Source organism: Larus michahellis, chromosome 2, assembly GCF_964199755.1.
Source record: "Larus michahellis chromosome 2, bLarMic1.1, whole genome shotgun sequence".
In the NCBI taxonomy this organism is placed as follows: Eukaryota; Metazoa; Chordata; class Aves; order Charadriiformes; family Laridae; genus Larus; species Larus michahellis.
The window spans coordinates 111,476,239-111,502,275 of record NC_133897.1 but is presented as its reverse complement, the minus strand read 5'-3'; the positions used below and the strand labels follow the sequence as shown (position 1 = coordinate 111,502,275).

The window sequence follows — 26,037 nt, the reverse complement described above, 5'->3', positions numbered from 1 at the left end:
ACTTGAGCATAGGAAGTTCCACCTAAACACGAGGAGGAACTTCTTTCCTTTGAGGGTGGCAGAGCACTGGAACAGGCTGCCCAGAGAGGTGGTGGAGTCTCCGTCTCTGGAGACAGTCAAAACCGGCCTGGACGCCTTCCTGTGCAACCTGCTCTAGGTGACCCTGCTCTGGCAGGGGGGTTGGACTAGATGATCTCCAGAGGTCCCTTCCAACCCCGGCCATTCTGTGATTCTGTGAAGCACCAGAGTGGCCTTCTGTAAAACAAGTACTTGTCGTCTTCCCTTGCTGATTTGCTGCTGGCGACAGGGTAGTTGGTCATTAAGCAATCAGAGGGCGGACTCTGCCCTTGGAACATAGGGGAGGCCCCTGGGAAATGGGCGTCTGATGAGGATTTTACATCAGGGTTCTGGCTTTCACCTTTGGTGATTAATACCAGGATGATTTCAGATGTTTCTGCCCTGCCTCTTTGCCAGAGGCAGCTGTGGGTGAGCGCCCGCCTGTCACCACTGTGACAGTCTAGACTCTTAATCTAAGCCACTCATGACTTCAATTCCTTTAAGCTAACAACCCCACCTCAATCTCGTTATAAGCCCCGGGTGCTGGTGTCTGCCCGGGTACAGCAGTGCTGACCGACCAGCTGGGGGATAAGCAGTGGCCCCAGATCAGTTGCAAACATTGATTAAAAACCAAACATACAAGATACGGCTCATGGAGGAGCAGGGGGAAAGCTGGTTTAAGAAACCTGGGGCATGCTTTGGATGATACTTAAAATGAGTAACTGTGGTACAGTGGGGGAAAGAGGGTCCCACGAAAGACGTTCGTCTTTAGTAATACAGATCTTTGCAAGGTAGATCAAACTATCCATGGCTGGTACCTGTCATGTTGCTATACTGAAGCTTAACAAAACTAGGAAAGTGGTGGGTTTTTTTGGTTTTGGGTTGGTTTTTTTGGTTTTGTGGGTTTTTTTGGTTTTTTTGTTTTTTTTTTTTACAGAGCAGTTAATTTCTGTTTAGGTTTTAGTATAAAGTGATGCTTTATTTAGCATGATTATTAATGAAATAATTCTCTTATATTGTATTTTATACCCGTGCCTGTGCTTGCTGGAGCTTGATGTCTCTGGTGTTGAGATGTGATGCGTAGAGGGAGGTGGTAATTCCAACCTGGGGCTTTCTCGCAGGTTTCTTCAAGAGCTGTTGGACTGCTGCAGGAGCCACGGTCCCAGCCCATTCCTGACACCCTGACACCCATAAGGGGCAGCCTTTATGTTAGCCTCAGATAGGAACCAGGGGGTGTTCCCCTTGCTGCTGTTCTTTTCAAATGGCTTGGTACTTTAAATGGTACAATACTTATTTTTGGTTCAAAAGTAACCATTTTCTTTCCCTATAACCACCCTGAGTTAGCTCTCCCCCTTCTACAGCATTTTAATTCTTTTCTAGTACTTAGAAAATCGCTAGTTCCTTAGTCCTTAGAAGTGCTCCAAACCTCCAAGCTTCTGCTCCTCCTCTGCTGTCTGAACCCTGAACTCCCTGGAAACTGCATATTTTTTTTTTGAGCCTGCTTTGATCTTTTACTTAATCTGGTTTTAATTGTATTTATATTTGTTTTATGATATGCCATTCTGTTTGATTGTGTTTTAATATCTCTGCCAATGGTTGCAACTCAGAACTTGGCTATAAATGGGATGTCTCATCTCAGTAGGGTTACTTTTTTCCTGTTAAAAGATTAATACGGTGGCTGCTGCGGTCCTGTGAAACCTCTAGGTCTGGCTTCCAGGCTCCCAGCAGTATTGCCTCTCATTACAAACACCCTGTTTTTAACATCCCAAACCCTTTTCTTCCAGAGACCCCTCTGTAATGAGACTTCGTTACTTAGACAAAAATTAATTAGGCTTCTCTCATTACCAGTGTTTTGATCAGTTGTGCTTTAAATGAGTTCTAATTAAAATGCACATTTTAAAAACCTTACTGCTGAATCCTATTCTAATAGCTTGTGTCTACTGCGGCGATGCCCTGCTTTTGTGCTGTTTGCATTGTGCCACTTTCACAGGAGTCTAGCACTGATTAGGATAAAAACTTGCACGATTCTTTTTTTTTGCTTGTTTTCTACATTTTTTTTTCCAGTTTGACTGCCAAATGATTGCTCCTGAGAGTGGGGATTAGAGATGCGATACTATGTTCTTTACATATGGTAAAACTGATGAGCCGAGTTTTTCAGTATCCTCTGTGGTCGTTAACATTACTTGTCCCCAGAATATTTCAAAACATAGGGGAGAAACTATGTGCTCTATTTGCTACTATTTGGTTGCCTATTTCTGCTTACCTTAGGTGTTCTGTGTTGCCCTTAATATGTTATTTATGTTGGCAGGACTGCACGATCTGCCCCAGTGATGTCCATCACACGCTAAGCCGAAGGCAGCTTTGCTGGGATGCCAGTGGGCGTACTAACAACAGCTAGAGGAGCGCACGTGGAAGGAAGGCTTGCTCTCCTTAATAAAGGGACTAATACGTGACATCCAGAAGATGCTTACTGTAAAATATTTTGTGCCCTTTAGTAGTTTCTGCTGTGAAGCCCATTGCAGAACAGTAGCAGAAAGGTGCTAATGCTGTTTTAAAGATGAGGAAACATGCATTAAGGATGTGGCAGCCTGTGGCGGTGCTGGGAATAACCTTCCCATCGCCACCGTTCTCGGTCCCTCCAACTGTGAGGTGTAGTTTCTCTCCGCTCACTTCTAACACGCATGTGCCGCTGTCCTGTACAGAGCTATTTTGCTATGTTTGGTTGATAGACGCAGGGGATCAAGCAAGCAGCCAGAATGTAGCCATCCCTCGTCCAGAGAAAGAGGGCATCTTTTTCATAGAGGCCGAAATGCCATCCTTGAGCCCCAGAAGCTCCCTTCAATGCCAACACCAGATCACTGCAGATTAATTTAATGTTTGCAGACATTACAGTGATTGACAGTCGAGTTGAGTGGAAAATTCCGGTTTAATCCCACTCTGTGTGCCACAGACATGGGCTCAGACAGCTTGACCTACATTTAAACCTGGGCAGCAAGAAACTCTTAGGGGAAAAAGAAAAAAAAAGTAGTTTTCATATCAAAGCAGTGAGGATGTTCCAGCTTGTTACATGTCCCTGTGTATATGCATACACTCGTAATTGTGTTACGATGCTGTGAGTATTTCATAAGCTGAGCCAAGTTCACCCTAGTTGGCTTTACTTGGTGAAGAAGCCATAGAAGTCAAACACAAAAGCACGACTGTGCTCGCATAGCCGTGGAGCAGGGTTTATGGCAATAGCAAAATGTACAGGAGCTAGTCCGTTCCTGACAATGGGGTTAGGATTGTAAGTGCTATAAAATTTGCCTACAGCTGCAAACTTGGTAGCTCTCGGCGGGAAAAAGCTGATGAGCTGGTGACTTTCACTAATGTTTCGTCAGGAAAAGCCTAACGGGTGAAGCTCGACTGACTGACTGCAAAGTCGGTCTGGTTCGTTTGGCCTCCTTCGTTCTGCAAGATCAAAGGTGCTGGAAGTTGCTTGAAAGTTTAACTGTGTTTGTTTTGGGCAGTGGCTGGTACAATATTAGGTGTCACCGCTTCGCAGCGAGAGGTGCACTGGCGCGTGTTAAAAGCCATATGGCCGAATGACAACTACATTAGCTACTCAACACGCAAGCCCTCTCACCTTTTGAAATTGTGCTGTATATTCTGCTGGTATTATGCCTGTAGATAAGAAAATATGCAGGCTAGCTCCAGCCATGTGCCAGGGGAAACAGACACTGTCCTCTAGTAAAATTATGCTCTGTCAGGACAATGGCATCAGGTACACTCAAATCACCATCTGACAGTAACACAGAAGATATAAAGTGCCTGTCTGTTTTCAAACTGTACTCAGAGTAAACTGCAGCTGTAGTTTCAGTGCTGCTGGTGCGATGGCAGTTTTACTTTCTGTTTTTAGAGCAGATTGGCTGTATACAGGTACCTACTATGCAGATACATGCAACTCTGCTTAAATACAGGACTACTGCACAACAACCAAAAAATGTACAATATACTGTTAGTGACATTAGGCAGAACTTGGAGTACTCCTTATACAAAATTATAGTGCGTTATCTTTATTTTCCTGGTTTATCTAATCCAGGATAAAAATTAAACACAGGTATTTGGCGATCCGAAGCATTAGCCATCAGTCAGCCAAGGCTGAGAAATTTCCCTTCCCCCACTAAAATTCTTCCGAAGTATCTCCTTCTGCATTGAAGCACGGCTGCCACACCTGGGAGGTGGCTGAAGGCCGTAGCTGTGTGCAGACACCTGCTTTTGGGGGAAAGGTGCTCTGACTCAGCTCTCGGGGAGCGCCTGGGTAAAGAGCAGCGCCGTCGGCGCGAAGGCACTGGTGGGAAGTGCTAGACGGTGCCAGCTGAGGGCACCTCACACCACTTACCGCAGAGCCTATTGAGCATGAAGGGCAAGTACGGTGTTACTTCTCATATCTAACTTCTGTTCTCTTGGCTCCACATCCTTATGAGCCATCTCTGGGAAGTCTTTTGGCATTTATGGGCATGTCCATGTGAGACAGATAATAAAAAGAAAAGCATGTGGCAAACTGGCAGCTTGCGTATTTAGCACTTAATGGTGGATCTGCATCTTGTCTCCATCTGCTTTGAGACCCCATTTGGGAAGACATCAGTAGGCACAAGGTCCAGGTGACTGCAGAGTTTGCAAGGAGCCCATGCTGTCTGTCTCTCCACGCCTGCTTCACTGCAGAGGGGCTGCCCAGACAGCGTTATGAAGTTATCGGTACTGGATCCGTTCCACTGCTGACTGCCCAGCAGTGCAGTTTTGGTTTGGATTAGGTGTGGGATCACAACTGCATTTCAGATGAATTCAACACAGCGTATCTGAAGTGGAAATTACATCAGTTTTATGACTTTATTCTGATTGCAAGAGAACATTGATTCATCACGATATTAAAAGGAGGAGGACAGAGACTGTAATGAGTCAGTGCCGGTGGAGTTGACTCAAAACCTGTAGCATGTTTGAGCAATGTGAGATCATATGTGTCAGGAAGCCATGGCACATGTAATCCAGTACTAAGTATGCTAAACATGGATTTAGCCCACAGGTGAACTGACATTATCCAAACGGTGTTTGGCAGCAGCCTAACCCTTCAGCTACTCCAGCATGAAGCCGCCTAACACAGCAATATCGCCACACAGTTCATGAGTTACTCCTAGGGAACGCTGAAGCCCAGAGGTTGCAAACGAGATCTTGCCAGGAGCACCCGTTGCCCATCCACGTGCTGCTTTCTTAGAGAGCTGGGACACAGGAGATGTCCCAGTGTGAACCTCTGTTTTCCCATGGAGGACAGTTCTTTAAGGTAATAAACAAGCTTTAGGGAAATGGGGCTTCACCTTTAGAGGTGGGCACTGTCACGACCATCATTACCCGCCCTGGCTCCTGGCCAGAGATCTGTGTCGGCTGCTGCGCCTGTGAGGAGCAAGTGCTCTCTGGGCAATCATGGAGCTGCCCCGCATCATGAGGATGTCTACGTCTGGCACCTGCAAAGCACTGAGAAGCTTTCAGTTCTGCACACTAGTTCTGCACAGAAAAAGTAAGAGATTTGCAGACTACTATGTATTTTTTTTTAAACACTACCTTTAAAAAAAAACAAACTTAAAAAGAAAAACTTTTTAAAAACAGTGCTGGAGAATTTATCTGAGGTAGGTTCTCCTCCAATTGTGGTTCAGCCTCTTTCTGGCCATTTGGCCAGATACAGAAGCAGTTAGAAATCTTTATTTAATTAGGTCTCTTTATGAAACTCTTTCCCTGTCGTATTAGATTTGGGTGGGTTTTTTGATTTTTTTTTCATTCCTAAGCAAGCCTGTGTTCCCTCCTCTGTGATTGTCCAATCAATTCATCAAACTCAAACCCAAACTTAATGCTACATGTTGCCCTGCAGGCTTATGAAATCAAGACATATTCTTTCTTCTCAAGAAGATCATCAAAATAGCCAGCTAATTGCCAGGGGATAATTATGATTCTCTAATTATTGTTGTTGCTGACGGTAAGTGATGAACAAGGACGAATGCAGCGTGATGCTCTAAGCTGACACCCTGAAGGACACACAATCAGAAAATGTGTTTTGCCACTGTTTCGGCTCTGGCCTGTTATGGGATCACAGCTTTGGCTGCAGCTGTTCAGGAGACTTTGGCTCTAGCCCCTACCTGGGCTGCACCTTCAGCTCTGGCACTAACTTCAGCCGCGACTGGCTCTGGTCCCTGTTCAGGCGGTAATTTTGACTGGCCCCATTTTTTTGGCCATTGCCTTGGCTCCAGCCATTGCTCCATCCATGATTTCAGCTCTGGCCTCATCTTGGGCTGAGGCTTCGGATCTAGCCTGATGCCAGAGCATGACTTTGGCTCCAGCCCTGTTTCAGGCAATGACTTCAGTTCTTGCCCCATCTTGGGCCATGATTTTGACTCTGGCCCCTGGTTAGGCCATAACTCCAGCTGCAGCCCAATACTGGGCTGTGATTTTGGCTTGGCCCCTATCTTGGGCTGCAACTTTTGGTCCAGTGCTAACTCGGGCTGATACTTGGACTCTGGGCCAATGTTGGTCACAGCTTTGGCTCTGGCCCTGCTTGGGAGGCTGTTGCAGCTCTGTCCCCAGCTCTGTCCCCATCTTTGTCTCTGGTCCGATCTTGGGCTGCAACTTTGGCTCTGGCCCTTGCTTAGTCCACGACTTCTGCTCCAGCACTACTGCAGGCAGCAGTTTCAGCTTTTGGCTGATACCAGACTGTGGTTTTGGCTCTGGTCCATTCTTGGGCAGTGATTTCATCACTAGCCTCTGCTTGGGATGCACCTTTGGCTCAGACCCAGACCATCTTGGGTCACAGCTTTGGTTCTGTCCCCTTACTGGGCCATGACTTTGGCTTCCAGACCCTTCTTGGGCAGTGATGTCAACTCTGTTCCATGTTTGGGCTGTGACTTCTGCTCTAGCTCCACCTTGAGCCATGAGCACAGTGGTGGCTGCATTTGGGCCTCATCTTCAGTTCCTGTCCAATATCAGGCCATGACTTTGTCTCTGGCCCAATATTGGGTTATGACTTCAGCTCTGGTCCCTGCTCAGGAGGCTACTGTGGCTCTGACTTCTATTTAGGTCATGACTTCAGCTCCAGGCCCATCATGGGCTGCGACTTTGGCTCTGGCCCCATTCCAAGCCACAAGTTTGGCTGTAGCTCCATATTGGTCTGTGACTTCAACTCCAAGCCCATCTTGAGCCACATCTTTGGCTCTGGCCCAATCTCAGGCCATATCTTTGACTCCAGCCCCTATTCGTCTTGCTAATTTGTGCCCAGCCACATCTTGGGCTGTGACTTTCCCTCCAGCCAAAATCTTGGTCCGTGACTTTCCCTCCAGCCAAAATCTTGGGTCATGGTTTCAACTCTGGCTCCAGCTCCAGTTGTGACTTCAGCTGCATCCCAACTTCAGGTCACGATTTCAGCTCCAGACCATCTCTAGCCTCTGACTCAGGTCTGCCCTGATAGTGGGTTACTACTTCAGCTCCAGTGCTTGCTCGGTTTGTGCTTTTGGCTAGGGCCTGATAAGAGGTTGTGAGTTTGACTTCAGCCCCATGTCAGTCTGCAGCTTCATCTCCAATGCCATCTCCAGTTATGATTTTGGCTCTAGCCCCATCTCTGGCCATGGCTTTGGCTCCAGCCCATCTTGAGTCACTATTTTGGCTCCAGCTGCATATTGGGTTGTGATGTTGGCTCTGGCTGTGACTTGGGCTCCAGTCTCACATTGGTTTGCAGCTTCTGCTCCAGACCTGTCTTGGGACGTGATTTCAGCTCCAGCCCCTGCTTACATCATGACATCTACTCTGGCCCCATCTTGGAGTCACAATTTTGGCACCGAGCCCTGCTGTGATCACAACATGTGCTACAGTCCCATTTGGTCTATGACTTCATCTCTGGCCTCTTCTCAGTCTGTGAATTTGGCTTTGGACCCGTATTGGGCAGTGACTTCAGCTTCTGCCTTATCTTGGGCTGCTACTCACCGCCAACCCAAATTCAGCTCTGGTCCATGCTCAGGTGGCTACTGCAGCTCTTGCCACTATTTGGGCTACGACTTTGCCTCTGGTCCCTGTTCAGGCTATTACTTTGTCTACAGCCCCATCTCAGGCCACTACTTGGGCTCCAGACCTATCTCAGGTAACAACTTATCTCGAGCCTAATACTGGGCTATCCAGCCCCATCTTGGTCAGTGATTTCAACTCTGGCCTGACCCTGGGCTGTGACTTTGGCTCTGGCCTGATTGTGGCTCCTGTTTTTTGGCTCCAGCCCTGCTTGGACTACCACTTCACTTCCATCCCAACTTCAGGTTGCGATTTCAGGTCCAGCCCCATCTCAGGTTGCAACTTTAGTGCCAGCCCCATCTCAGGTTGCAACTTTAGTGCCAGCCCCATCTGAGGCTGCAACTTTTGCTCTGGTGCCTTCTTGGGCTGCTACTTTGGTTGCAATCAGGTGTTGGGCTGTTACTTTGGCTCCAGGCCTCTGCTCAGGAGGCTACTGGAGCTCTGGCTCCTAATCCGGGTGGTGACTTTGGCTCCAGACCCATCTTGAGCCATGACTTTTGCTCTGGCATGATATTGTGTCGCCACTTAGGTTCCAGCCCAATATTGGGCTGTGACTTCAGCTCTGGCCACATCCATGTCTGCAACATCATCTCCCAGCTGATATTGGGCCATGATTTCAGCTCCAGCCTCTGCTTGGACTCTCATAACTACTCTGGCTCCTGCTTGGCCCTTCACTTCTGTTCTGGTGCTATCTTGGGCTGTGACTTTGGATCCTGCCTGATATCAGGCAGCAGCTCTGGCTCTGGCCCATGCTCAGGCTGCAGCTTTGGCACTGGTGCCAAATCAAGCTTTGACTTTGTCAAGATAGCGGGATAATACTTCAGCTCCTGTCCCATCTTGGGCAGCAATTTCAGCTCTGGTCCCACCTAAGGTTGCTCTTTGGGATCCAGCCCCATCTTCAGCTGTGACTTTGGCTCTGAAGAGTGCTTGAGATGAAAGTTCAGCTCCTGCCCCTGGTTGGGTTTTATCTTTGGCTTTCGTCTTCATTTGGGCATTATTTTGTCTCCAGCCTCGCCTCAGGCTCTTAATTTGTCTCCAGACAGACCTTACCTCTAGCTCTGGCTTAGGCTGCTACTTCAGCTCTGGCATCACATTGGGCCATGACTTTGGCTTGAACTACTGCTTGACCGGTCACTTGGCTTAGGCCCTTACACTGGCTGCATCTTCAACCCCGTCTTGGACCACTACTTCTGCTCTGGCTCCTTTTCAGGCAGCTACTTTGGCTCTGGCTCCATCCTGGGATGTGACTTTGGCTCTAGCCCCATCTCAGGCTGTAACTTTGGCTCCAGGTCCTGCTTGAGTGCTACTTCAACTTCTGCTTGGACTGCAACTTCGTTTCCAGCTTCTGCTCTGGCAGGCACTCAATGCCTTCACTTGTGTACCCATACCAGAGGCAGACAGTGCAATGCCCTGCAGTGGTGTTATGTGCAAGTCAGGGAGCAGATAGAAACACATAAGTCACCAAAGCAGCAATTTCTCTCCTGCCTGTGAGGTGGCAGATGCCTTAGTCCTGGCCTCGGCAGATTTCTGAAGGTTTTGCAAAGAGGTGGAGGGACTCATGCCCTCAAGGGCAGGTTAAAGGCCCTTTCCCATGAGGATGCTGAGCTGCTAGGGGAAGGCAGCAGCCCCTGCTAGCATTGACTGGAACGCGCTCCTGGGCTTCTGCCTGGGCTTTTTACCTCACCAAGGACTCTTGGCACTCCACTGGGGAGAGTTCAGGGAGCTCTGCTGGGCACTCCTTTGCTCAGGTCACTTTTCATCTGCCTCAGTGCCAGCTCTGGGTGCTGCAAACTGTTTGCTTTCCTAGGCACCTGCTCCTCTGTCCCTTCTGTGCTGCCAAAGGCACCCACTGCTGCTCCACCTTGAGGGACACTGCTGCAACATTGGAGTGTGCCAATTGTGCTGGCTTGGGCATCGGTAAGAAGAGACCATTGCTTGATGCAAAAGCGCGGCCTGTGAGCACATTCCGTGTGCACTGCCTCACCAACCCATCAGTAACAAGAACTGCACCCTAACATTGTGGCAAGAGCTATGGAAATTAAGTTGTAGGTGAGATACAATGATGAAAGTCAACTCTATCCTATAGTTAAAATTGCAGTGTAGCTGGGTACATGCTGGGGAACCCAGTGGACTAACGTCATTCATTCCCTGGGTGGCACAGGAAGACTCCAGCTGGTCTCCGCACTAATGAGGCAACGCATTGATTCCAGACGAGGCTGACTTGGGACAAGGTCACCAGTACAACAAAGCATGTGGCTAATTGTCACAAAAGCTCTCCAGGTCAGATTTTCAAAGTCTTGAAGATTGCCCTTCCTACCCTGTGTAGATTGATCTCTTAATTGTGTGCTTTATTAATTGACATCCTGGCTGAAGGATGCGGCTGTCCCAGAAACTCCTTGAGGTTGTTCATGCTGTAAAACTGACCCAACAGTACACTGATGAGACACTTGCCAATAGTCACTATAAGCTGTTCCTGCAGCTGCAGAAATGGTCACACGGGACAGCTTATGGCACGTAGTTAAGACAGGGGATCTTTTGTACTTATCAGGGGTAGTGATGGAGCATGTAAGTGCTGAAGTGGTCACAGGCCAGCTGGACATGGGGAAGGGCAAGAGGATGGGGGTACCAAAAGAGTGTGTCTGTGTAATGAACAAATTCTAAGATGCCTGTGGGCTACAGATGCATCCTAGGACACCAAGGTGCCCCTGTGCACTCCCTGCCTTGTGCAAAGAGGTGGATCCTGTGAGCTGCACCAAGAGGTTCCCAGATCTGGCCCCAGACAAAGAGGATGATCATGCAGTATTACTGGGGCAGACTTCTGGCTTTGCAGAGTACTGCAGTACACAGACACCACTGCCCATGAAAATGGAAAACCAGAACAAATGCCAACATCAGAAGAACGTGTGCAAGAGGACAGTAAGGAAAAGTACACTAAAATAGAAAAAAAGTATCTATTAACTCAAATCCTACAGTAGCACTCATCTCAGCAGAAGAGTTCACAGAATTATTTTTTAATAATATTTATCAGAAACATGGCACTTTACATCTTCAGGGCAGTGAATATACAATGATTATTCCTCACAACATCCCTGTGAGGCAGGCATTAGACTGCAGTTACTATTTGGCAGGTGGACAGAGGCAGAGAAGTAGGTAATCAATCCTGCACAATTAAGTTAATGAAGTTCAACTCGCTTAAACATGGAGAGGCCCTCAGTGACTTGACTGAAAACACAAGTGAGGCAGAGGTGATACTTTTTCAGCTATATTCTTTTACTCTAGTCAATTACAATGCTCAGGGTCCAACTCTGTTCCTTCCTCATATCCCTCTGCAAAAACACACCTTTGTTAAACAAGATACACAAGCAGAGAGTTGCTACAAAGCGAGATCTGTAATAGAAATAGGAAAAAAATCACTTTGATTTAGCTTCTATTTGAATAAAACCATGAGAGAAGTTTGCCTGCCCAGTCAAATAGAACTGTAGTCCTTTATGACATCTCTGAGACAGCATTTCATCCTTCAGCTATGAGTAGGTATTTGCTTGATCTAAGAAAATCTATGGGGGGCGGGGAAGTTTGGTAGACTGTGATCGCTGTCTCAGAAATTATGCTTATTTTAGTTAAATTGTTCTACTGAAGTCTGAGGGGTTCCTGAATATGAGGAGGAACTTTTGGGTTTAACTCTAACTTTGCGTGTATTTAAAAAGCCCCTTAGTATATCAATTTCTCAAGTAAACTTCTCTTTCAGATTTTTTTTGTTCCAAAAATGAAATAGAACAGTTTTGTAAACTTTAACATAATAAAAAAATCCTAGTTTTTAATATACAATATTGATTAATTTCATGTAATAACTTTTTCTACTGTAAATCAAGTTTAGGAAACCAAGTATACTTGACAGTATGGCTAGCGTAATTAAGTCATCTTGGTACAGCTTTCAGTTGAGATCTCTGAAGAGATACACTGTCCAAGAAAGAAGATTCATAGTCTCAACCTGTAAACTATCACAGCTCAGCTGAAGTCAATGTAGCCATTATAATTCATTCAGTAGCTAATCCATTGATTCCTTCATGTGCAGTATCAGTGATAATGGTCTGTCTCCAAGTTGAGAGATGAGCACGACTGAAGAGGCCTGGGTCCACATACTCTGAAAAATCAAAATACGTTGCCTTTCCCAGTAGAGAAATATTCATTTTCATTTAATGGAAGATGCAGCCTAATGGAACAATGGCTGTGTGCTACGATGGAAGAAGAATAAAGTAGCATCTTTTGGAAGAAACCATCTTCATTTTGAGGGGGGGAATAAAAAAAAAAAAAAAAGAGGGAAGAGTGACTGTTAACACTATCAACCAATGGACACATGAACTTCTAATATGAGATTCAGCTTTTCCTTCTGTAAATTGAAATTTTGTCACCACCTCTCCCCCAGGGAACTTTAACCTTGTTGAATATACAGAATTTTTAAATCCACAGAGCAATTGCAGTCTCCAGACAAGGGGGGAAAAAAAAGGGAAAAAAAAAGCTCCGAAGTGCACTTTGTATATCCTGCCTCACAAAGGGTTAAAGTGCTAAGTTTGATATATCCAAAAATTAAGCATCTTTCCTATTCCTTTATTTTTTTAAATGAAACTTTATCTTTGGTTTCTTGTATCTTCTCTGTAATTTTATCCTTTGTTTCCTCCATCTTCTCTGTAATTTTATCCTTTGTTTCCTCCATCTTCTCTGTAATTTTATCCTTTGTTTCCTCCATCCGATCTTGTAGATATTCCTTTACTGGTGGTGGTGTGGACATGTAGCCATTCTTACGTAGATATTTAACAGTGATGGATGTTCCTCCCAAAGTCACAGTGTATCTGGCAGGAGTTGCAATCTTAAAGAAACCAAAGAACACACCATATCAATAAAACAGGACAATATTATCTAGCAAACGGTATTTTTAATATTGAGAATTTATTTTGGCCAGTGTCAGATACTAAAAAGATCTTCTATTTACATGGAAATAAGCCAATTTACAGTGCATCCCCAGAACAGCACACATTTTACTTAAAGTATCCTTTTGACAAAGCCAGCACAGGCATTAGATTTCCATTTTAGAAAAGAAACCCTCCCTGTGCAGCTTGTGGGTTGAGAATTAGGATCTCAGAACGGACAGCATGTGAACACTGAGCCATATAAGCAAAGAGGAAATACTGACAAGAAGATATGCTTTAAATTGCAACTGACATCACCTACTTGGATTTACACAAAGCATTTGACACTGTCCCACACGACCTCCTTGTCTCTAAATTGGATAGACATGAATTTGATGGATGGACCACTTGGTGGATAAGTAATCAGCTGGATCGCCACACTCAGAGAGTCGCGGTCAACAGCTCAATGTCCAAGTGGTGACCAGTCACAAGTGACATTCCTCAGGGGGTGGTACTGGGACCAGCACTGTTTAACATCTTTGTCAGCGACGTGGACAGTGGGATTGAGTGCACCCTCAGCAAGCTTGCCAGTGACACCAAGCTGCGTGGTGTGGTTGACACTGGAGGGAAGGGATGCCATCCAGAGGGACCTGGACAGGCTTGAGAGGTGGGTCTGTGCAAACCTCATGAAGCTCAACAAGGCCAAGTACAAGGTCCTGCACATGTGTCACAGCAATCCCAATCACAGATACAGGCTGGGTGGAAAATGGATTGAGAGCAGCCTTGAGGAAAAGGACTTGGGGGTGCTGGTGGATAAGCAGTTCAACATGAGCTGCCAATGTGCACTTGCAGCCCAGAAAGCCAACTGCACCCTGGGGTGCATCAAAAGAAGCGTGGCCAGCAGGTCAAGGGAAGTGACTCTGCCTCTATACTCCTCTCCCATGAGACCACACCTGGAGTACTGCATCCAGCTCTGGTGTCCTCAATATAAGAAGGACATGGACCTGTTGGAACGGGTCTAGAGGAGGGCCATGAAGGTAATCAGAGGGCTGGAACACCTATGCTATGAGGACAGGCTGAGAGAGTTGGGGCTGTTCAGCCTGGAGAAGAAAAGGCTCTGGGGAAACCTTATAACAGCCTTCCAGTACCTAAAGGGGGCCTACAGGAGACATGGGGTGGGACTCTTTATGAGTGAGCATAGCAATAGGACAAGGGGTAATAGTTATAAACTGAAAGAGGGTAGATTTGGATTAGATATTAGGAAGAAATTCTTCACTCTGAGGGTGGCGAGGCAGTGGAACAGGTTGCCCAGGGAAGCTGTGGATGCCCCATCCCTGGAAGTGTTCAAGGCCAGGCTGGATGGGGTTTGAGCAGCCTGGTCTAGTGGGAGGTGTCCCTGCCTGTGGCAGGGGGGCTGGAACTAGGTGATCTTTAAGGTCCCTTCCAACTCTAACCATTCTATGATTCTAATGAATTCTAAAATTCATAAGAGTATAGGTATCTTTCAGTCCAAAACTAGGACCCACACATAAAGAACTAGAGCTAAGAGACCTTGGGAGGTCAGATAATCTAAAACACAACAAACCAAGTTCGTCATTCTCCATAGACTGACCTGTTCTTTTAGAACTTCAAAGATAAAGCCTGCAAAATCTTCCCTTTGCAACCTATTCTAATGCTTATCTTGAAATTTTCTTCCAACACCACCATATCTCCCAGCTATAATAAAATCTTCATATTTAACCACATTTGTTTATTGGTCTCTTTTAGGCACAGGAATAATTGGTAAGAGTAATGCTTTCACATTTTGTTTGAGAAAATAACTTCTTTAAGTAACAGGTAAGAACATCACATTTGGAAACAAAACAGATGAGTGGCATTTGAAGCGAATACAGTACTTTGTTTTCGCATGGTCTGACATGTTTCAAGTTTCCCAAACATGGATTGTGCACATACAAAGCAATAAAAAGAGACCCAAACCTGAATGTAAGCAATCGATTCAAATGGACAATGAAAGTACTTGAGTGATGGAGAACTAAGGTAGAAAGACAAACCAACAAATCCTCTAGGATAAAAATAACTGCACTTTTATCTGGAAATCATGAGGTGTTTAGACTTTGTCCCTGTTAATTACATCAGGGATACAGAGGAGTAACTTAATTGTAATTAAATCTCTGAGGGCAGATAATAGTTCTGCAGCAAACAAAGAAGTTATTTTAGAAATACAGAGAGACTCCTTAAAGGAACACAGAGCCCATATCAACTTGCATGTCACTATTTTTACTACAAAAATGAATGCTCAAGTATGTGTTAACTATCAAAGAGAGAAAACAGCATTAATTCTTTCTGATGTAAGCAAATAAACCCTGTTTAGCTCACCAGGCAAGATTTAGAGCTTATTTACAAACTATAATTATACTTACTTTATACAATGCATATGCAGTTAGGGCATTTCCACTCTGGGAATTTTTCAGGATGCTTACTATGCTGTCTGGTAAACCGATCAACTCTAGGAACGGAACAACATTCACTCCTCTACAAAAGAGAAAAAATTGGCAACCTGAATTGGGATTTGTAACCTGAACAGTAATTTACAGTACCATTTCCATTCTTTATTATACAAACTTTGCAATTTGATAGCAAAGTATTTTTTCATCTAAGCAATATACTTACAGGATTTATATTTCTGTACATATAGGTAAATTAATGTTCTTCTCAGCATTCCAAGAGCCGACCCATTTATACTATCCCCTGTTCAGCTGAGTAGCTGCTAACTTACCTGCGTCCCAGTTTATTATGTCTGAAGCTAAGTAGATACAATGGTGGTAAGACAGCTACTCAGGCTCCAGTTGTGCAGGTTCAACTTCATGTTCTGTTTTGCCTAAAATTCCTTTTTCTTTCCCTTTCTAAAATTTCAGACTAATCTGCAGCATGCCCAGAAGCACAGAATCCAGACTTCAGTGTCCTTTGTTCACTTTTAAATATATCAAATAAATGGAATGTGGCATAAGAAAATGAAGCAACAAGTTATCTGGACAAGACTTCAGGGGTTTTGTGCCCTGTTGTTCTACCTTGTCAATATAAGGTGGCAAGATGGGTGGAGGGAGCTCCTATCACAATTTCTTTCTATTTGAAAATCAGGGAAGCTAACATCAGCACCAAAGAAAAAAAGACAGTCTTTACATTACAGTAGAAAGCTACATGCAGTTATAAAAGACCCAACTTTCCAATATTTAGAGATGTTGTATTATTAATATCATTATCCATTTCTACCTAATATTTTATTTTCTGTGCATGCGATCACTGTAGCATCAGGGACAATAACGGGCAGTAATTTACTAATAGTTACCAGAACCTACAATCCGAAGGCCTCTCCTCAGAGTAGAAAATGGAGGCCTAGTAAGATCTGAAAGACAGCATTAACTGTGTTATTTCATAAACCACCATTGTTTAGTCTCATATTGTGAGCAGTCGTTCTGAAAGTTATTTTTCCACTTCAAGAGGGTGCCGCTCCTGGGGCATGACAAACTAAAGCTTTGTTAGAATTAGTTTCCAGTTAAATAATTCAGTTGTTTTAATCTGTCAAATACCTATTTTAGCAGCTAACTTAATTGTTTCAAGAAAAGTAATCTTCACTCAATCTGAAATATCTAGATGTAAACATCAACCTGGATTCATCCAAAGCAAAATATTTTTATAGCTCAAGACCTTTATTCCTCTGACATGAGCTAAATTTAGAATGACATTTGGATCTATAGCTCCTAGAAAGGGCAATTATGCCAGCTGGTTAGAGTAACTAAAACAAACACTTGTGCAGTAAGGCATTCTGATGTCAAAGCCCCATCCTTGCCGCCACAAACTGTTGTTGTTTCATGCTTTCTATTATTAAATGTACGACACTAGCAATCCAGAGATAAACATTTACTCATATTTAGCAAACCATTTGCAGATAGATAAAACCTCTTTCATCTGAACTAGCAGCTCATAGCTGATATAGCAGGGTTTTTCCTAATGAATGCCATTTTCCAGAACAGTATCTGGCACATGCTATAGCTGAAAGGAACTAAAATTAGAATACTTATCTTTTTTTTTTAGCCACACAAATATTTCATTTCCAATTAAAAAGTCTGGCCTACAGTAGCATTTTTTTTTAGTGAAAGTCAGGAAAGACAGGAAACAAATAAAAAAGGAAAAGATACACATCTTGCAAGGAGCATGACGTGAAAGTCCAATGGCAAAAAAAGAACAAGTCTATAAAGATCTCACCTAGCAATTTGTAATCAGGATTCAAAATCCCTATCTTTACCTTGTGAGAGGTTACTAATAATTTCAATGCTGTTTATATCCACGCATATTTTGGGGAGATGAGCATTCCTTCAAATGTTAGCAACGTATCTGGTACACAGCAATAACTGCATGATAACAGTATGGATATGACACTCTCATGAATCCTATATACTTTTGATATAAATCTTGTGCTTCAATTAAAACTGTATCCTCACTTCCCTATTACATATACAGGCACTTTTTAACATGTAATAATAATTTTTATGTCCTTTCACCTGTGAAAGTCAGTCTCAATTCAACAGCAGTATTGGGTGCTGCAACAAAATATCAACTTACTTCATGGCTGCATAGTAAAAGGATCCAAACCATACAGTGGAAGTCAGAAGATGCACTGGAATCATGACTTTTCCGTACTGTTTAAATGTTTTCTTGAATCTCTGAACAAGACTAATTGATTTGTCTTGTAATGGATCAGTATCTGAAGAATCTGACTCTACCGGGCTCTGCTTGGGTGTATCAGTGGCTGAAGTCAAAGGATTTCTCTCTTCTAGTACTTTGTGAGGAGTGTCTGCTGGCTGTGATGAAAAAGAACTTTTCTTCGAGGCAAAGCACGCTGCACCTGCATGAAGACACCGTTTAGGAGGGTCCAGTGCCAAAATCACTTTGCATCCAACATTTGACAACGCCGATGGTCCATTTAAGCACTGAAAGATACTAGTGCGAGGAAAAACCAAACACGTCCCGTGTGCCAGCTGAGATGCGATATGTAATAGACTTCGTTGCATTTTGATGAAGTGTGGCTGAGGTTTCTATAGAGAGGAAACAAGAAAAGACCAAATTGCATTTCAATAATCTGATTTCTATTTGCTCCAATGCCACTTGAAATTCTCAAATTTTAATTTGCCTTTTATTCTTCTATTTTAAAATGTTTTCCTTATCTTGCTTTGCAGAAATTGTTACCTTCTAGAATTAAGTAATTTTAGATCTCACTTCTTTAGCACTCTGAACTAAAATGGCTCCTTCACTTAACAGATTCTGCTCCTCACAGCTAAAATGCTCATTCTACTCTCTAAAAGCATTTTTAGATATTTAGTACTATCTACTGCTTTTATCTGCATAATCTGGTACAGTTATTGAAAAATTGCCCTTGAAACTTCACTTCTAGTAGCAACTGATAGTTTGAGTGATACTTTGAGCCTACGTAAATGTAGTATGAACTCACTTAAGTGCAACTAAGACAAATTTTTGGTGTCAATACGTTCTTAGTTTTGGTATAGTTTTTCATGTTCTATACTATTTTGAACTAAGAGTTCATACAGTAAAAAATCAATAACAATAATAATAATAATAATTACTACTACTAATAAATCAATAATCTTAATAGTAGCAAACCTAACCATAACAGCCTGCCAGTATACATCTGTTAGGAAGAGGCATGGTACTGTTGAATGTCATGTATTAACAGGAGCAAATCTGATCTGCAATTTCAGAAATATTACAATGCAAAGAATATTTTAAAACTGTGGATAACCCAGTTAACTTTATGATTTTGAATACTTAACAGTTACTTCTGATAGTTCAAAAGAACCACTGAGAGATACCCCAACAAGAGAAGAATTTTCTTTGACGTGTATAGATGTCAAGAAGTCTTTTTCCCCCCCCAAAAAATGCATGCTTTGAACTAGCAAGTGAAATACTAACTCTCCTTTCCTTTATGCAACAACTGCAAGTTACAGAAATAATTTACCTTCCCTCCAAAAAAGTGCCACTGATTAATTTTATGTAACAAATGCCAGTTAAATCAGTTACATTACAACCTTCAAGTCTTTATGATGATTTTATATTTTTAATTATCATAACAATTCTTGATCCAAACTAGATATCATTAAAATTTAATTGAAACTCCACTGTTGTCTTCATGTCTGCTTCCCCTTCAACTATAGCCTTAGATGTATTTCAGTCAGGTGTTTTGATAGTGAATTTGTTCTAGGCTGCTGAAAATTACCAATACTTCATTACATAGGCAGAAGTTTAAAAAAAAAATAAATGAAGCCATACATACTCTTTATTACTTTCCAGATGTGCAACAAGAAAAGTATGATAAGGTTTTTATCTTCAATAAGTTGCAACTCTTCTGCTAGTTCCCCACCTTTCAAATACAAGTCTTGAACATATTGATGACTCTGCTAAAGTATAAAAAAAGGCGCATTTAGAGAAACAGCAAGAACAGCAAGCCTATATTATTAAGATTTTTGGTCAGCCTGAAACCTTTCTTACTGAAGAAGTTATTGGTATAAATTCCCCTTTGGATACTGCCATGCTAATGGGAGATTTTTTTTTTTCCTGTGTAACTTACAAGTTCCTCAACTGTGAATTACTGTTTCCTTCCAAGAGAGAAAAGTTTCATAACCCAAATGCATCTGTTGGAACATTCTTGCCTGTATGTTTTCTATGTATTTTTATGTTATCGTTGTGTTTGAATTAATTACAGTTACTAGAATTACAACGTTTGATGTGGGGAAAAGACTGGAGAAATGGTTTCAAACTCCCTGGGAACCTCTACTTTGCACATGAAGCACAGACACCCACTTTTGTTGAACTCATACTAACAGGAGGTATTGCATCAACAGGGGAAAAGGGAACTTTAGTCTCTATGTAAGCAAGCAGTTACTCACTCCTGTTGAGTTATGAACGCAGTGGGAGACAAGAAGTACTACTGCTTATAGAGCAGTAAATCATCTGCAGGTACTGCTTCTCGAGTCTAGGTCCTGTAAGAATTTACTGGAAACAGCAACTGCTTGTGATATCTCTGGTTTTAGAAGAAGCAGAGATTCTTCCTGACTTCTTAGATCCAAATGCAACTGCCTCTCAAAACAAAAAGTAGCGAAAACACTCAGTAAAACTCAAGTGGTATATGACAGAGTGCCATCTTAACAACTAATTTACTGATTTATAGAAATTATAACAACAAATTGGAAGAAGACAACTACATTGCTTGCCTACTGCCACTTACACTCCTTTCCTGAGGGATAACACTCTCCACAGGGGACTGCTTTTCCCTCTCACTAACAGTACACAACACTGACCATCTGCCCTATGTAGATTTTCACAATATCCATCCAGCAGACTCAGCAAAGAATACCTATCCATCTCTGGGAATTTGGGAGCTCTTGAGTCAGACTTACACTGTTCATCTATTTTCAGTGGATGGCACCCTATTGAAAAATACCTGTTCCAAACAACCATTTGAAAAGTGCCACCACACAGCATGGGGGAAACCATGCTCAGCACTCTGATTTTGGTTCATTAATGTTATTAACAGGACTCTGCATTCCAACAGCCTTGGAAGGAGATAATTCTGTACAGATGCAAGAAGAAACTAAACAAGTATTTTCTGAATTTTCCCATTCCATACAGTGCATATACATGAACACTGTTTCTAGGTTTTGCAGTCCAGCACCTACTGACAGCACAAAAGTAACACCATACCACACCTCTGACTAATTGCAACGGCTGCAGGACATTGGGGTATGAAATGGCTTCCAGGGGGTAAGAATTCTCCTTAATGTGAAGAAGCAGTGGGTCACTACTACACGTTCAACTCACCAGTAATTAGCTACCACAGTTGTGATTCATAAATTAATTTCAACGCCTCTGCTCACAGCATTAGGTGCACCGTGTAAGACTTAAAAATAGAATGTCAACGATGGCTTTAAAGCAGGGGAACTACCAGGGCCATTGACAAGACTTGCCACACCACTTTTTTTGTTCCTGTATCCTCAGATGGACTTGGAATGCTTTAACTAAAGGGTTTTTCTCCACGATGCAAGACCCTGCTGGCCAAAGGGAAGGTTCTCTAACCATCTACTGTAGATCATGAAAAGGTCCTGAACCTTGTAAGCACAAATGATAGTATGTTTCTAGCTAATATCCTGTGAAACAGCTTACTTTTTGCTTCTCCACTTTAAAAAGAGCTTTTTGTTAGAAGCTTGATATATAAGAAAAGACTTAGATATGATAGTTTTATATTTGAAAGAATAAAAGAAAACAGGTTTTTCAAAATAAGGTTGAATTTCCTAATGATCCTACTGTGTTTCACAGGTAGGTGCTTTATTTTACTTATCTAAATGAACAAAGGAAAGACTAATGTAATCCTTACTTGTAGGGATGGTTACAAGCAGGATGTATGAAAGGCAATGCAACAGATTAATATAGGATACACTTTGTAAATTGATTTTAAAGAAATGAATATTATTAAAGGGGTGATGGGTGCATCTACTCAATTGTAGTATTTTAATTACTTGGCTCGACATTGCAAAAAAACCTTAAATAGGACAGACAAAGTGCACAATAAATGTGGTTTGAGGTCCAAAGAAATACGAAACTGTAGTTGTTTCATCCCTCTAAAACACGAGATGAATACAGAGAAATCTGTGCTTTAAGATGCAAGTAGTGAAAGGAAGTTCCTAGTACTCTTTGCACTCAACAGGAAGCGGGAGAAAGTGTGTCAGCCTGTGGATTTGAGACACAATTTTATTCTCTAAGTATAGCACTTTTTTAAAAGAAATTACTATATAAGCTATACAATTGCCCCTGTAACTTTAGGTTGCTATAACCACTCAGATTCTAAGGAAGTCAGGCCAGAAACGTAGATGTTATCCACAATTGCACCTGGTGATTTTTCAAAAGTTGTTTCTTCATTTTAGTGCATTTCATTTTTTTTCATGCTGTTGCATAGTGTTGCAAAAGCGCAGAAAAGGACAGAAGCTAGAACCTTCAGATATCAATATGGAAAAGCAGCTGGTCTATGGCATAAGAATTTTGCGAGGGCCGGAACAGAATGTGTTTTAAAGCATCTTCAATTTCTACATTAGCTTTCTCTTAAAAATGTGATGAGGAAAAAAATAAATATGGAGATATCTAAGGAGAAATATAGCTGTCCTCACTGTAAGAATCTCATGTGGTCAAATGACTGAATAGAAGCTAGTAGGACAAACTATGAAATGATATACAAACACTTCTGGGATAAGGTCTCCTCTTCAGTGCTGTCATATTCTGGCTAACTATTTAGTAGTATCTCCAGCAGGCTGTAAACTGAGCTGAAGAGATCTTGGCTGTTCAGGACATACTCCTCGTTGGGATTCTTGGACATCCACTTAGTTCCTGAAGGCACTAAGGTCTGTCTCATGGCAAGCTATTAACAAGCCCTCTGACATAACGGGAGTGCTCTAGTGGCCTCTTGAGGAAAAATATAGATCGGCTTCTCATTGCAGTGCTAGAGGGTTTGTTTGGCAAGCTTTTGTGCTTCTGTTTAGATCAGCTTTGGCATAAACCTGAGGGACTGCAGGAGTATCCTCTCTCTTCCATTTGCTCTGCTAAACCTTTGCCTTCCAGTGATTACATTTGCTTTTGTTCTTGAGGACAACAAAAGTTCTGGATCTTTTAATATCACAGAGTTGGTCTATGTGACTACCACAAACTCATGGTTTTGGACATGTGCTAACATTTTATGCAAAAAAAAAAAAAAAGGGGGATCATTGTAAAGCACAGAAGTAGCAAGCCAATATACGTACAGCAAAGGCTGTTGTGGATATCTGCTGTTGCAAAAAGAAATCATGCCAGAGATGCTGTCAGATAAAACTTATCAGGGTAATTTGTATAAAAAGAGTGATCCTGTTACAATTAACTTTTTTTTGAGCTACCAGAGAAATTAAAATACAAGAATGGGGGTGGATATAAGATGGCAAAAAACTTTAGTGTAAGTTCTTTTGTAAAAGAGGTCAGCAAGCACCAGAGGGAATTGCAGATATAGTATACGTAGACTACATTGATTTATTTTCTCAGTTCTACCAGAAACACTCTGGACATGATATGTAAATATGGATGAATTTAAAGCCTTTTTACTTGTTCTTTTACTGTTTAAAAAAAGAACATTAATTATACCACAGGAGAGTTCCCAATGAAAATCTATGAGCTTTTTTTTCCACTCCCAAGGCACCTTTCTATGAAATCAGAGAATTAATTTACATTCTTGTCATTTTCATTGTAAAATCAAGCAAACTTTGAGGGTTGTATTGTATATACAGAAGAATTCTGAAAGGACACAAACCAAGTTTTCAGAAATCCTTTCCAACTCACCTTTCAGATTGCCTAAAAAGCAAATGTACAGAAATGTCGTCCAAACAGCTCAGTTTAATAAACCCCCCCATACTGCTTACACTTTTACTGAATATAATTTAAAAAAAATTAATCAAAACTTGTATTCAGATTTTATTGATGGTATTTTTTTTTTGAAAGAGCATCTATCCAAGCTAATAAACCAAAATAAGAAAAGCACAACTGAACAGATAACATATATGGGTTGCCTAAAAAGCTGGGAACATATTTAAAATCAATGTAATAACAGTGCAATACATGTTTTTCCTAAACTTAATGTGAAAATATAACTATAAACTTCTTAGCAACTGCAATGGTTCAGTATAGCATGCAGTCACAATCCATAAGCAGGAAAATGACAGTGTATAGGGACTTTTTATTCTTTGTATTAGTACTTTTGGAGTGTACGACTGAGCATTTAGAATTTATTTTTTGACCTTTACTGCTTTTGCAGTGCCCTGATACAATCTGTTATTTATTCTAAACTAAGAAACTTGGTTATAATTTGAAGTTTGGGCATTGCTAGCTGTGTAATCTTCTTTACCATTTAGGGCTGTCTAGAAAATATAACACCACAATTTAGGTCAAAGGGAGTAATGCAAAATAAGTAATGGTGAAATTTATTAAGATCTTGGTAAAAAATCATCATGTTGAAACAAATGAAAGAGTAAACTCCTGTAGACAAATTACCCTAAAACCTTAGCCCCCTCCAATCTCCATCATGTCTAATCTTTATAATATCTTCATTTAGTAAATGCTATGCTATAATTTTTAAATTGATCACATTACTACAGTTCAATACTGATATAAGTGGAGACAAGCCACTTTTTTACCCTTATTTTATCTGAGCTACTCTTGGTTTTGCTGAAACAAACAGTGTAAGGCAACAAAGTAGAATACACCTTCATAGGTAGTTACACACAGAGCAATCTTCACTACTACAAATCCTCTGATACTTAAGCATTAGAAAGCACAACAAAAAGTAGCTTTAGGAAGAATAAAAGTTCTTGTACACATTTATAAAGCCTGAACATTGGATTCAGATGGTAAATAAAGCAGGAGAACCTAATGCAAGGACTATGTGTCGAGTTATAGATTGGAATGCTAAACAGGAGGCTTAACAGCTGATCTGGATCCAGTCAATATGACAGCGGTATCCCCATTTTCCTCTGTGTTGTAAGGCATTAGATCTTAAGCTTGCACACAGCTAAGCATTACATGAAAGTGTGAATGTACTCTCTCTAATTCTTCTAAAAGAAAGTATCACAATCATTTGTAGTGCTTTCTGCTCTTCAGAACTGTGTTTTTAATAACTGGTGCTATTCCATCTTTTAACTCTGTTATCCTGTTTTGCAGTGCTGAACATCTACTCTGGGTTCCTTCATTCGTAAGTTTCATTCTGCCCTCTACTGAATTTTTACATAATTACACCTCTTATACTACTACTACTTGGTCTCAGAGCCCCCCAAAATACCAGGCACATGTCAAGTGAAGGGGAAAACCCCCTGCCTTTTAAAGTGCTCCTATCTGATTTGATTTTTTGTCCATTTGTCACTCTATAGACACATGTTTGCAATAAGCAAGTTACAGATGCTATGCTTTTAGATGTTAATTAAGCTTAAAAATAGGTATATACATCTAAGCTAAAAAGGTTAAAAAGCCCTGTTATTTCAAGGCAGTGACTGTACTCATCTGCTTATTATTTTGCCCTTCTGCACTTTACCTTTCATTTTAAGCTAATGATCAAAATAAGATTTAATTCTCTCTCCTTTCCATTCCACTCTTACACAGTAACTTTCCCAAGCAACCCCTAATAGCCTCTTTTGTCTTTGTATCTCCCAATGTATCATTAGTTCATTGCCCTCAAAACACTTGTGTTTTTCTGTCAGAGGGTTTTCAACCAGAGGGCCATTAACGTGGAGGGGTGTGCGTGTCTATGTGCAGTTTACAAAGCAGTGCAAAGCTTCTACTAAATAACTACAAGGGGCTGCCCAAAGTAATTCACAGAAGCAAGCCTTACGTCAGCAGTTTCCTGCATATGGTTTTGAACTCCCACAGAAGAAAGCCGACACATGAACTAGTGAGGGGTTAGATGCTAAGACACAACCAAATAAATAAATACACAGATCAGTTTTCTACACTTCACTGAAACATTGTCTGAGAACCTTTCAGGATCTCTCCTCTTGATAGTTCACTGAACTTTTAATTGGCAGATTCCTTGCCTCTTTCAACTTTCACTGAGCATCTTGAGAGTTCTACTCTACATTTTAACAAACACTGGAAGGCATTAGAAACATGACTGTTAGTTCTGTGTTCAGGGTTCGTGAATATCTGCTCTCTCTCTTTAGAGTTCAGAGCTGCTGTGCACATCTCTCTTCACTAAGAGACAAAAGATTGCAGACTGAACTCCAGCTTGCTCAACCTTCCTGCTATTGGCTAGTAGCCAAGCTCATTTTTTAATTCATAATCTTTCTGGTCACTCAGGACTTTGCTGACATATAAAATTTAGATTATAATGTTTAATCTAAACCACTCTTGGAGTTATAATCAAATACTTATTTGG

General features: G+C 41.9%; 1 protein-coding gene across 4 annotated transcripts in view; it reads right to left on the bottom strand.

The window, feature by feature from the left end:
- Positions 1–11,067: 11,067 nt before the first annotated feature.
- The window catches only part of FAM210A (family with sequence similarity 210 member A), a 21,230-nt gene continuing 6,260 nt past the window's right edge, over positions 11,068–26,037 (bottom strand). For 2 of the 4 annotated variants that reach the window (XM_074576570.1, XM_074576569.1), the window contains 4 exons: positions 19,381–19,504; positions 17,655–18,127; positions 15,455–15,566; positions 11,068–12,994 (listed from right to left, as the gene is read on the bottom strand). In XM_074576570.1, the coding sequence (XP_074432671.1) occupies positions 12,728–12,994; positions 15,455–15,566; positions 17,655–18,103 (828 nt within the window). In that variant the 5' untranslated portion in view covers positions 18,104–18,127; positions 19,381–19,504 and the 3' untranslated portion in view covers positions 11,068–12,727. The remainder of the gene's footprint in view (positions 12,995–15,454; positions 15,567–17,654; positions 18,128–19,380; positions 19,505–26,037) is intronic. The other 2 variants (XM_074576572.1, XM_074576571.1) reach the window with 1 other exon arrangement.